Source organism: Mesoplodon densirostris, chromosome 4 (assembly GCF_025265405.1).
Source record: "Mesoplodon densirostris isolate mMesDen1 chromosome 4, mMesDen1 primary haplotype, whole genome shotgun sequence".
Classification (NCBI taxonomy): domain Eukaryota; kingdom Metazoa; phylum Chordata; class Mammalia; order Artiodactyla; family Ziphiidae; genus Mesoplodon; species Mesoplodon densirostris.
Window position 1 is genome coordinate 154,881,498 of NC_082664.1, and position 12,716 is coordinate 154,894,213.

Consider the following 12,716-nt stretch of genomic DNA (forward strand, 5'->3'; position numbering starts at 1 on the left):
AAATAGATAGCCTGTGGGAAGCAGCCGCATAGCACAGGGAGATCAGCTCTGTGCTTTGCGACCACATAGAGGGGTGAGAAAGGGAGGGTGGGAGGGAGGCTCAAGAGGGAGGGGATATAGGGATGTATGTGTACATAAAGCTGATTCACTTTGTTGTACAGCAGAAACTAACAGAACATTGTAAAGCAATTATACTCCAATAAAGATATATAAAAAATTATTCCCAGATGGATTAAGAAGTCAATATTTTAAAAAAATTGTATAAAAGAGGAAAATACAATTGAATTTTTTTCAGACATGAGTGTGGAAGGACTTCTAATCATTAAAGGTGACCATAAGGGGAATACATAGCTAGATTTCAACATTATAATTTCATTTGATGTTTACTAAAAGACAGACAAAAGTATTTTGTGAATAACTTTAACATGTAAATGGGAAAATAGCATGAATAGACTATCAATAAAAAGTAACTTCAATTGCTAGTAGAGTTTGGGAAAATTTTAACCTGAACTAAGTCACAAAGAAATGCACATTATACAGTGAGATTAATTTTTAAATTTTATGCAATATTTGATGTAAATACTTTAAAATATTTATATATTTATGTTAGATGACATAAAAATAAAACAAAAACTTGCACCCCTCCACCAGAAGTAAAAATCAGAACATATTTGATGCTGTGTATTCTCCCAGTGTGTTCCTCCTCAATGCAGCCTCTTTTTCCTGCCCCCCTCAACTATTCTCTTGTTGTCCTATCATGTTTATCATTTCCTTGCAATAAAAAGTTTCCCCATATATGTATGTGTCACCAAAAATTCCTTGTTTAATTTTACTTATTTATAAGTTTTTCCTGATTTGCTTTCTCTTTTATCTTCTTTTCCCCCATTTGTAGCATTTGTATGATAGGAAACAAGGTACTTACATAGATGGAAGGGATTGAATTAAATTGGATTTGTAGGGATAGAGAGTACCAGTATTGCCTGGAGGCTTGCCAAAGTTACTTGGACCATCTTACACCCATCAGAATAACTAGTGTCAAAAAACTACAAAATTATAACTGCTGATGAGAATGTGGAGAAATTGGAACCCTTGTGCACTATTGGTGGGTATATGAAATGATGCAGCTGCTATGGAAAACAGTATGGTAGTTCCTCAAAAAATTAAAAATAGAATTGCCATATGATGCAGCAATTCCACTTCTGGGTATTTGCCCAAGAGAATTGAAATATTTGTATATGCATGTTCATAGCAGCATTATTCACGATAGCTAAAACGTGTCCATCCACAGATGAATGGATAAGGAAAATGTGGTATATACATGCAATGGAATATTATTCATTCTTAAAAAGGAAGAAAATTCTGCAGTACGCTACAGTATGGGTGGATCTCACGGACACTATGCTCAGTGAAATAAGCCAGTCACAGATGGACAAATCCTGTGTGATTCCTCTTCTTTGAGGTACTTAGAGTCATCACAGTCATAAAAACAGAAAGTAGAATCATGGGTGCCAGGGGCTGGGGTGGGTAATGGGCAGTTAGTGTTTAATGGGTATAGGATTTCAGTTTACAAGATTAAATGAGTTGTGGGGATGGATGGTGGTGATGGCTGCACAGCAATGTGGATGTATTGATACCACTGAACTGTACAGTTAAGAATGGTTAAGATGGTACATTTCGTGTGTATTTTACCACAATAAACGAAATTGGTAAGTTTACTGGGAAGTTTTTTTTTGTTTTTTAAACTATAGAACTCTTGAGAATCACTGCGAGTCTGTCATATTCCTCAGATGTGCTGGAGCTAAAAAAAAAAAAGAAAAGAAAAGATTGAGGACTATATTGTATATCTCTACAAGTTTTCTGATCTTTCTTTTTGATGTCTTAATCTTTGATATAACATAAATGGACTTTATTGTTTATATAACTGGAAAAGTTTAATTTTATAAGTCCATATCAAAAGTTTATCATGTTCATAACTGCTGTGCACCTTGGAAGACAGATGAAAAATAAGACATGTCTTTTCCTTACTTGAATTAATAAATTCTTTTTAGGAATTTTAAATTATTTATACAAGGCAATACATTTGTAAGAGATGAATAAATTACAATTAGAATACACAAGAGAATTGCGTTTGATTCTTGCGAAAGCGTTGGTCAGGAACATTTGCATCGTAGTAAGTCCTAGAAAGAGCAGGGAATTTTTAGTAATTAGTAAAGGGGCAGGGAGAACATTCTAGACAGAGAACTGCTTAAACAAAGGGATAGAGTTATGAAGTTTGGGGACACATTTAGAAATTTTGAGTAATTCAGTTTAGTAGAAATATAATATACATTCAGGTACAGTAGACTAAAGTTTGGTTTGGCCAAAATAAATTAAAGGCCTTATATGATAAACTGTAGGTGCCTAGAATATAAGAAACTAATTTTCTAAGGTTTTCTTTTTATTGACAAACACCTAAGTTACTATCCTTATATCTAGCCACATTATTAATCATATTTACTAGCTAATGGAAATATTTTTGTTTACCTTATTATTATATTCCCAGAGCACAGAATGCCTAACATGTAACAAGCATGCCTGAAATGAATGATTTTAGATTTCATAAGAAAGGAGAATTTCAGTGATTGTACTTTAAAGAGATCTTGTCCTAATTAGTCAGGTTGTTTTTGGTACTTTTATAACATGCCTCCAAGCTTCACTGTATTCACCTGACTTGCGTTTGCATCTTTGCAGTGTTCTCCTTGGGTTCCTGTAACTATGAGCATGTTCTTTATGGTGTACCTTCATTACCAGGCATATCTACGTGTGTGACTCGGTGTAGGTAGACGTCAAAAATCTTTGGCTTTAACTTTACATCTCTTTTCCTGAAGTGTAGCATTGCTTAATTCTTTAATCTTGAGTTTAATCATTTCTAGGAATTAAGTGACATCACTTTTAGAATTTCTGCTACTCGTCTACTATATTCTTCTGGTTGTTATGTAAATAGTTATATTTGCTATTTATTTTAGTATTTGTAAATGTTAGCTTTGCCATTATATATCTTTTGTATTTCCGAATAAACTATTCTTAACTTTATCTATATGTATTTTGAAAACATAAGTTGAGTTATATATATGTCAACTGTACCTGTTTGTATTCTAGTGTTTGTTCCAAGGATTGTAATACACATCCTCGATTTAACATAGTTCCTCTTGAATTAGTATAATAAATACCATTTCACATAAAACGTTAAGAATTTGCAATAATATAATTACTTACTACCCCTTCCCCTCCTTTGTGCTATTGGGTTGTCATCTATATTTTACCTCTACATATGTTATAAACCTAATGATACCTAACAATTATTTTTGTTTGCTTTAAACAGCCAATTATCTTTTCAAGAAATTAAGAAATTTTATATTTTCCCACATTTGCCATCTTGTAGTGTTACTTTTTGTCTGAATTCTCACAGCATATATTTTGTACCATTTATGTCATATATGACATTACAGTTAGTAGTTCCATGTATATGTCAAATTGCCTTTGCCAGTTTTATGTTATTTTCTGTCAAGGACTAGAGTTTATACATTTTAAAATACTTCATTGTGTTTAGCTATTGCCTTACACAAAATAGGCAACATTTTTTTTAAGTGTGTAAGAATGACTGAAATTTTGTTCTTTTATCTGAATATTTGTATAATCTGACAAGTTGTATTTTTACAGTTCACCATTAGATGTCACTTTCTAACATTTTATATTCTTACCAATAAATTCCATAGCATATTGCTTATCAGATTTGGAAAGTTGACACTCCTATACAAGTGCACTTAAACTGAGAAGTTTCTGTACACTTTAAAGTGGTTACTTTCTAGAACAGACATTCATAAGTAATAATTATAATTTTAAAAATCTCTTAATTTTATATTGAAGTCTATACTGAACCAACAAATTTTCCTTAAATTTTCTTTAAAACTTGAATGCTGCTGTTGTTTTTGATTCTTAATTGATTTTGTAATTCTGAAAAGCACTTTCTTATTTCAGGAGCCTAACTGATCCTAGACTCACCAGAAGAGAGTCTCTAGTTAAGCTTTAATGACAACTGCTGCTTTTATTTGGGTTTTGTGGAGAAAGAGGGAGAACTGACTTAGCTGTGAAAAGAAATGTAGAGGTGGAGAAAAAGATTCATGAGGCTCTCCTGGCCAGTCATGGAATACAATGAAGTGCTAAGAATGAATTTTCCTTTCTTATTCTCTCCTCTTAAAAGATAGGAAAGGTCAGGTCAAGGAGATTTCAGCCATCCCCAAAACTTTGATGTTTACCTATGCCTAAGGGCCTCAACATCATAACCTGTATGATTTAGGGGTCAGGTGTCTTGGTGCCTAACAGATTCCTCTGTGCCCAGTGGAGAGTCCAGGCATGCGGCCTCTTCTTACAGTACCATCTCTCATCAGACATTTAGGCTGCAACTCCCGTTTTTTCCCCCAGTCTTGCCAGAACACAGCTGGTGGCCATTTTCCTCAGTCTATTCAGAATATTGAAATTTGAATAAATTAGCAGTGTTGTTTCCTAATAACATAATGAATGACCAACACCTCATCCAAGCATCTGAACATTTCTAATTATGTGGGTCCATCCATGTCATCCTCTGGTATACCAACCCCCAGCCTTTCACACCTCAGCCAGAAACAACTATTCTATATTTTCTGTTTATGGTTTTATTTTTTTTAAAAAGGAATGTTGTTTTCATTATCAGTATGTCTATATTGAATTAAAATATTTAAACCATGAGTATAATAAACTAAAGTACTTCTAATTTGGACATTTAATTTCCATTTTGCATTGATCTGTCAAATTACACACAATGTAATATCAAAAATGAAATTTTATATAGTAACACTTTTGCTTTATAATAAATTTTAAATGTATATTTCTTTGACATTGGTATAAGATGGCCACTCATTCTTCTTAATATGGCCACTCATTCTTCTTAAGATGGCCACTCATTCTCATTCTTAAAGTTAAAAGGAAGACCTTTTTTTTTTACTGTTGGTCTTGTAGTGTCATTCTTTGTGAAGTAATGAAGTGAAAAGTTTTATGGAGTAATTGGTGATGTGGATGGTAGAAAATAAAATAAAAAGTTGGCCATACTATATATTGAGGTGCTGAGAGTGTTACTTATATTGATGATAATCCATTTTGTAATCCGTGCTTTTCCCTTATGTTTTTGTATATTGCTACAGCTGAAGGAGTAAACAGGTCATGGCACGCTTAACAAAAAGACGGCAGGCGGACACAAAAGCTATCCAGCATCTTTGGGCAGCCATTGAGATTATACGGAATCAGAAGCAAATTGCCAACATTGACCGTATTACAAAGTAAGTAATTTTAAACAAAAAAAGTCTATGTAAAATTTTATATAAGACTTTGGGAGAAAAGGTCCAAAGATTATTTATTTATTTATTATGCTAATTAACATATATTACAAAGTACTAGATACTTTGCCTTACAGGAGTATAAAGTTGTTAGGGAAATAAATACTGAAACATACACAAGCAACTTGTGTTTAGAGGTTGTATAAATGAATATTAGATAAGGAAAGTATCAATGTGTACTATTTCCAATAGTACACTAATAGATTTTTAGTTCTCAAAATTTTTTAGCTCTTGATAACAAGTCCTTATTTAAGTCTTTTATTAAAAAGGCTTTTAGTTAATCACTTGCTTTTATGTAAGCTATCTAAAAGTCTACTGTTCATTATTCATTTTAATGTATGAATAATATATGCTACCATATAGCTTGGTGTAGGTATAGTAACATCTTACTAGTTTGTAGCACACTAACCAAGAATTTTTAACAATTTCATTTTATATTTTAGAAGTTAGAGTAAATACATCTTCAGTTGACAGAAGAAAGTTCTTCTTTGTTTTCCAATGCTGTTTATCTTGGCAGTCCAAGATTCAGAATAGAAAAAAATCAGACTATTGTATGAATACTCTATTTACATGTTATGTAGTAATTATAAGGGAGTCTTCAAATAGAACTTGATTTTGTTGTGTTTGGTATTTTTAAAGGAATAAAGTTAAATTAATCTTTTAAAAATGTTTGAATGATATTTTTTCGTAATTTAAATGGAATTTCTTTATACTTATTCTCCAACACATTCTTTAGATGCTACCTATAAAAATGGAAAACAGATGATTTACGAAAGCCCATTTAATTAAGTGCTTATTTTTGTCGTTATTAATAAGTAACAAAGTTAAGTATCATATTTTTGTCACTTAGCCATATTCTAGTGAAGAAGATTATAAAGATTACTTAAGAGGGAAGGGACATGAGAAAGAAAGATGATGCTGTATATTGCTTTAACTCTATATTTAACCCTTTGAATATTTTAAAGTTGCCCATGTACAACTCCTAGCTCCTATAGGTGAATAGAAGGGAAAAAAATAGGTAACAGCTATGTGGAAAATAAGAATAAAATAAATAGTACATAATAATTAAATTACTTTTAATATTGGTGATATTGGAATAAAAGTTTTTTATAATAACCTCAAAGAAAAAAAAGCCTTAAGTATTTTCCTGTGGTTGGGATTTTTTTAAAACCCATAGTTTATATATATCAAAAATTACTTACAGAAGAATGTAGAAAAAAAGATACTGTTCTTTGGATTTAATTTTTTAAATTAAAGTCATTTAATCTTGACTGAGCTATTTCAACTTTACAGGCTATTACTTCTTATTAATCCATGGCATCTTTCTCTGAAAGCTCTAGGGACATTCTTTAGGAAGCTGTGGGAATCTACAGGTGACATGTATAGAGTTTGGCTGACAAGGTTGTTGATGTGGGTGTCAGAGTAGTCTTTGGATGACCGTAACGTGTGTACATGTGTATATACATGTTAAATTGTGAGCGATGCAGAGGCTGTTGACAGCACTGCACACCTTTTCTCGTTGTGCACAATGGATTGTCCATAAACATTCTCTCTCCTCCTTTCCTCATCAGTACAACCTTAAGGGTGCCAAGGCTTATCTACCTTCCTGTCCTAAGGTCCATCCATAGATCTTAAGATAGATATGAATAAATTCATTTACCTGCCAAATAGTCATTGTTTCATCAGTCTTATCTAAAGATGAAAAAAACACTGAGAAAATCAGAGGGTAAGTGTTTGGGTGGTTCCCAGTGTTTCTTCTGCCTCATCTCATCTGAGAGTATGTCATATTCCTTTTTATTACGGGAGTGCATTTAGAGCATCTTGTACTTCTTTCATAACACTAGTCACATGTGTAATTATTTCCCTGTCAGACCGTGAGCCCCGGGAAGGAGCTGTCTAGATAATTGCCTAGCCCAGTGCCTTGGCTTCTCAGCAGTGTTAATTTCCTTGCTTGTAACCCTTGCCAGGGTAAGTTAGGAAGAAGAATTGGACCATGACAGGAAGTCAGATCTTTTGCTTTAAAGCCTAATAATCTTATTCTGTATTCTAAATAGGTAAATACTTTTCAAGCTTTAGATTAATTTTAAATCAAGGTGCTCTGCTTAGTTACAACTAAGTCTGAACATAGAGGTATCTTTAATCTTTATCCAAATATCTTAAGTTACTGAAGGCTTTAGTAGAGTTGATGTGAAGAATGTATATGTAGTAATTAAGTTTCATTCTATATTTGACTGGTGAGTGACTCCATAAAAATACAAACTGTACAGCTTCAGTCATGCATTAAGTTTTGGGCTTTGGGGTCATGGCTCTTTATATTTTGAAGGCTAGCACATCCTAAACACTGTAGTTGACCTCTGTATAGTGTTTTAGTTCTGCTTGTTTTTATTTGAAATGTCTTTTAAGTCACTTTTAATCTATAGGTTTCTCGTTCATCTTTTTTTGTTGTTTTCCTTTGCAGTTTATTTATCTAAGGACCTGGTTCATTTGCTCTGTTGTTTCCTATAGCCTGCCTTCACTGGTTTCATCCCTGTGGTGTACTTTAACCTGCTGCTCATTCCTTTGCATCTCATGGAAATTAATAGTTGATCCTAAGGCTTGGGGGTGGGGGTGAGACTTCTTCATAGGTGGTGATGTGTTCTGCCCTCAGGAGGCCATAATGTATTTCATCTGGTGAGGTTAGTACTAAGCCTGGTATGCAGTGGCTAGATCCAATAATTCATTAAGGATTGCAAAATAGTGATAATCTAGTTTTATTTTTTCCTTTTTAACTGGAATAATTCTATAAGGACATAAACTTCCCATCATGTAGTATATGGTTACCATGTGGTATTGTTCATATCAGAAAGGTAGAATAACTGATGCTTTTATTTACCAGTTTTCACAATAGCATCCTCTAATGGCAACCCATTAGGTTTTTTTTTTTTTTTGTCATTTGGAATTCATGCGTTTCAATCCATTTGATATATATCAGTCTGTTTCTGATATAATCCCTATTGATGCTTAACTTTTCCCTTCTTTGACAATTTGGAGCCTCTTCACGTTGGCCCCTGAAGTTCCTCTCTGCTTTCTGACACGACAGAATTTTTTCAGGCTCATCTAGGATACACCCTACTCCAGTCCTGGAACCACTGATTTCTCTAAGGGTCTCTGGTTTCTTACAGTTAGAAATTATGTTTCAAGAGCATTTTTTGGCCTTCATTGTGCTCATTGCTGCCAGGTTGGTCTCTCTGTCTAGGCCTTTTAGTGGATGAGTTAGGAAATACATATAATTGTAAAAGAAAAAAACTGCATCATGAATTCATACTGATACTTTCCCCTTGAATTTATGGCTACTGGTTCTTACTGAGCTATCTAAAATCTTTATCTCCTTTCTTACACAGTAAGAGTCATGATTCTTTAGGACATCGTGGATAATAACATTTTAGAATATCATGTAGTTACTCAGTTGTTTCATCCAACACTGCATCCCAAGCTGTCTGAGAATAATAGCATCAACACTTAACTAATAATACATTTCATGGAAACCATATAAGTTGTCTTACCCATCTTTAAACAGTTGTACTAATTCTAAACTGTCACAGAAAATAGCAATTACGTATTATACTTTCTTCCTTACAACTGCCATTTAGTCTTACTTCTCCAAATAAGTGTGTATTTCATGCTCACCACTGATATCTAAAGTTCATTCTCTAGTACATTCTTTAAAAAAGTTTTTCGCTTCCCCACCCCCACAGTTTTATTGAGATACAGTTGACATATAACATTGTATTAGTTCAAGGTGTACAACATAATGATTTGATACATGTTTATATTGTGAAATGATTACCACAGTAAATACAGTTAACATCCATCACCTCTCCTAGTTATGAAATTTTTTTTCTTGTGAAGAGAACTTTTTATACTCTCTTAACAATTGTGTATTGTTAACCATGCCATACATTACACACCCAGAACTTATTTATCTTATAACTGGAAGTTTGTACCTTTTGTCCACCTTCACTCATTTTGCCCACCCCCAGCCCCTGCCTCTGGCAACCACCAATCTGTTCTCTGTATCCATGAGTTTAGTTTTTTAAGAATCCACATATACGTGAGGTCATATAGTATTTATCTTTCTCTGTCTGACTTATTTCACGTAGCATAATGCCTTTAAGATTGATCCACGTTGTCACAAAGTGATGGGGGATTTCTCTTTTTATGGCTGAATAATATTCCACTGTACATGTATACCATATTTTCTCTATCCATTTGTCTGTGGATGGACACTTTGGTTGTTTCCATGTCTTGGCTGTTGTAAATAGTGCTGCTATGAACATGAGGGTGCAGATATCTTTTTAAGATAGTGATTTCATTTTCTTTGGATAAGTACTCAGGAGTGGAATTGCTGGATCATATGGTAGTTCTATTTTTAATTTTCTGAGGAAGCTTCATAGTTTTACATAGTGGCAGCTCCATCTAGTAGATTCATAATCAAGACTTCCTGGGGACAAATATTTGAGTTCTTGCATGTTATAATAACAGTTGGTCTGCAGCCTTTTTACTTGAAAGTGAATTTGGTTGGATATAAAATCCTTAGCTTTTATTTTCTTTCTCTGAGGTTCTTATATATGTTATCTATTTTGGCTTAAAGCATTACCATCAAAAAATCTGTTGACAAGTTGATTTTCTTTCTGTTGTGACTTTGTCCTTTTGCCTAGATTCACAAAGATTTTTTTTTTTTTTTGCTGTACGCGGGCCTCTCACTGCTGTGGCCTCTCCCGTTGCGGAGCACAGGCTCCGGACACACAGGCTCCGCGGCCACGGCTCGCGGGCCCAGCCGCTCAGCGGCACGTGGGATCCTCCGGGATCGGGGCACGAACCCGCGTCCCCTGCATCGGCAGGCGGACTCTCAACCACTGCGCCACCAGGGAGGCCCCACAAAGATTTTTTTTTCTTTGAAGTCTAGGAACTTGACTGTGTCTCAGTGTTGGTCACTCTAGGTTGTTTTGTTGGGTATACAGTGTCCCTTTAATATGTTTTTTTGAAATATTGAAAATTTTACTTTAAAAATGATAACAGTTTGACCCTTGAGCAACATGGGTTGAGCCATACAGGTCCACTTATATGCACATTTCTTTCAATAAATACACACCACAGTACTACGTGATTCATGGTTGGCTGAATCCAGATGTGGAACCGCAGATACAGAGGGCTGACTGTAAAGGGAGATGGAGATTTTTGACTGCATTGGGGGTGAGGTGGACTCTAACCCCTGTGTTGTTCAAGGGTCAATTGTATATATATCATCCATAGACTTTTATTATCTTGTTTAGTTGTCATTTATTGGGGCCTTCTCTTATTCTGTGTTGGTTTCTTTTCCTATCTTCTATATTTGTAATTTTCAGTTTGGGCAGTTATGAATAAAGCTACTGTATATTTTTGTTTTTAACCTTTTCTTTACAACTTCTACTTATGACTTTTTCTGCTATGTACTCACTCTTGTGTACCTTCTACTTTGGACTTTTTACTTCTGAAGTGAATTTTTTCATTTACTTCGCATGTTTAAGTCATTTCTGAGTTTTTCTAATTCTGATTTATATCTTTCCTATATCTTAACATCATCTTCTTAACGTCTTTTCATGTGTTTTAAAATAGTAGTTACAGTTTTCATCTGTGTTATAGGCACATCTCTCAGGCGTGCTTTCATATTAAGGATGTCCTGCTTCTTCAACCACAGTCCTTTCATGTGAAATCAAGCTTCCAGAACTTGTATCAGGGAAAGGTGGTTGAGAATAGTTTTTCTAGATATGGCTCTAAAGCATCTTCTTATGTCATTTTTATGAAGAGCTAACAATATGGCCTCATATTTACCATGATTTCCTGCTTCTTCTGTATCTTCTTCCAGAATCGCAATTTCTTTTGTACCCATTGTCCTTACATTGGAGATCTTTATGACCAGACTTCAGTAGTGTTTGGTACTTTTATTACTAGCAATTCCTCTACACTGTGGAGCTCTGTACTGAAAGGGAGGTTTGGATTATTAATTTTGAGTGTTCATAGTTCTCACTATGTTCTAGCCCCTTAAAGCTTTACCATGAATTCACAAATTACCATCAGTTACCTGCAAATGGAAGTGTGTAAAACCCTACCCAGTTTCAACTGCTGTTCTCGAATTGGCCCACTTTGCTTTTCAATGACTGCCTGTTGGTTGTTTTATCCTCCTATACTCACTTCCATTAGGTGGTGTGTTGTGTCCCTTGCTTTCTCCTGCACAGGTGTCAGTACCAATTGCGATTGCAGCTCTTGGAGATTTGTCCTCACCTACTAAGACTTCGGGATTCATGGGGATTCTCATCACTTAATTTTGTTGTTTATGTTGTCCAGGGGTTGGGTTGTTTGTTTGCTTTTGCTAACTCTTCTAGTAACTTTATGTAGAGGGTTTGGGAGACACTAAAAACCATGTTACTTCCTTCTACTATCTTCCCAGCTCACAGCAGTCTTGCTGTTTTTCTCAAAAAAAAAAAAAAGTTGTTAAAAGTACTGTGTATTTTCTGAAGTCCTAAAGCAGAGCTAAAAGTGGTAAAAATTCCTTCTAGCAGAGGCAAATTCAAGGAACATTTTTCATTTTTGTATGTAACACTAGACATATCAGAATCTACAGCAGTATCATCTTCAAAGGATCATTAAAATATTAAATTTGTGTTGAAATTTAAAAGGAAATTTCATGAGTAGAAGCTTCAGGTCCTCCAAGTTAATCGAACAATTAGGGACTAATAACAATTTCTCTAACAAAATAGGATAATTTTTCTGTGTTACAAATGTTTCTTCCACCTAATATGATGATGTCTAACTTTCAGGGTTCATAGCAGTAGCCTCCTATTAGTTGTCAGTACACCTCCCTTGGAAAGAGTCCTGAGTCTTTTTTTACCACTTTCTTTTACTTTTCTTTTTTTTTTAAACCTGCTAGTTTTCTGTTCAAAAAGGAGTAGAAAAGGTGCTATAAATTAGAGAATCACTGTTGAGATTTATTGAATATTTCAAATATTTAAAAAACATCACTAAGAGAAACTTCTTTGACAAGGTCTGTTATTTGGGGATTTTTTTTTTTTTTTCTTGCGGTACGCGGGCCTCTCACTGCTGTGGCCTCTCCCGTTGCGGAGCACAGGCCCCGGACACGGGCCCAGCCGCTCCGTGGCATGTGGGATCTTCCTGGACTGGGGCACGAACCCGTGTCCCCCGAATTGGCAGGCGGACCCCCAACCACTGCACCACCAGGGAAGCCCTGGGGATGTATTTTTATAAAAAGAGTCAATCTGAAATCAAAATACA

The 12,716-nt window shown here is 34.6% G+C and overlaps 1 protein-coding gene across 14 annotated transcripts in view; it reads left to right on the forward strand.

Annotated features, from left to right (window-relative positions):
- ZMYND11 (zinc finger MYND-type containing 11) overlaps nt 1-12,716 on the forward strand; it is a 144,088-nt gene that overhangs the window by 60,833 nt on the left and 70,539 nt on the right. For 13 of the 14 annotated variants that reach the window (XM_060097528.1, XM_060097526.1, XM_060097537.1 and 10 more), the window contains exon 2: nt 5,217-5,351. In XM_060097528.1, the coding sequence (XP_059953511.1) occupies nt 5,236-5,351 (116 nt within the window). In that variant the 5' untranslated portion in view covers nt 5,217-5,235. Of the gene's footprint in view, nt 1-5,216; nt 5,352-12,716 lie in introns of those variants that run through there. The other variant, XM_060097535.1, reaches the window with a different exon arrangement.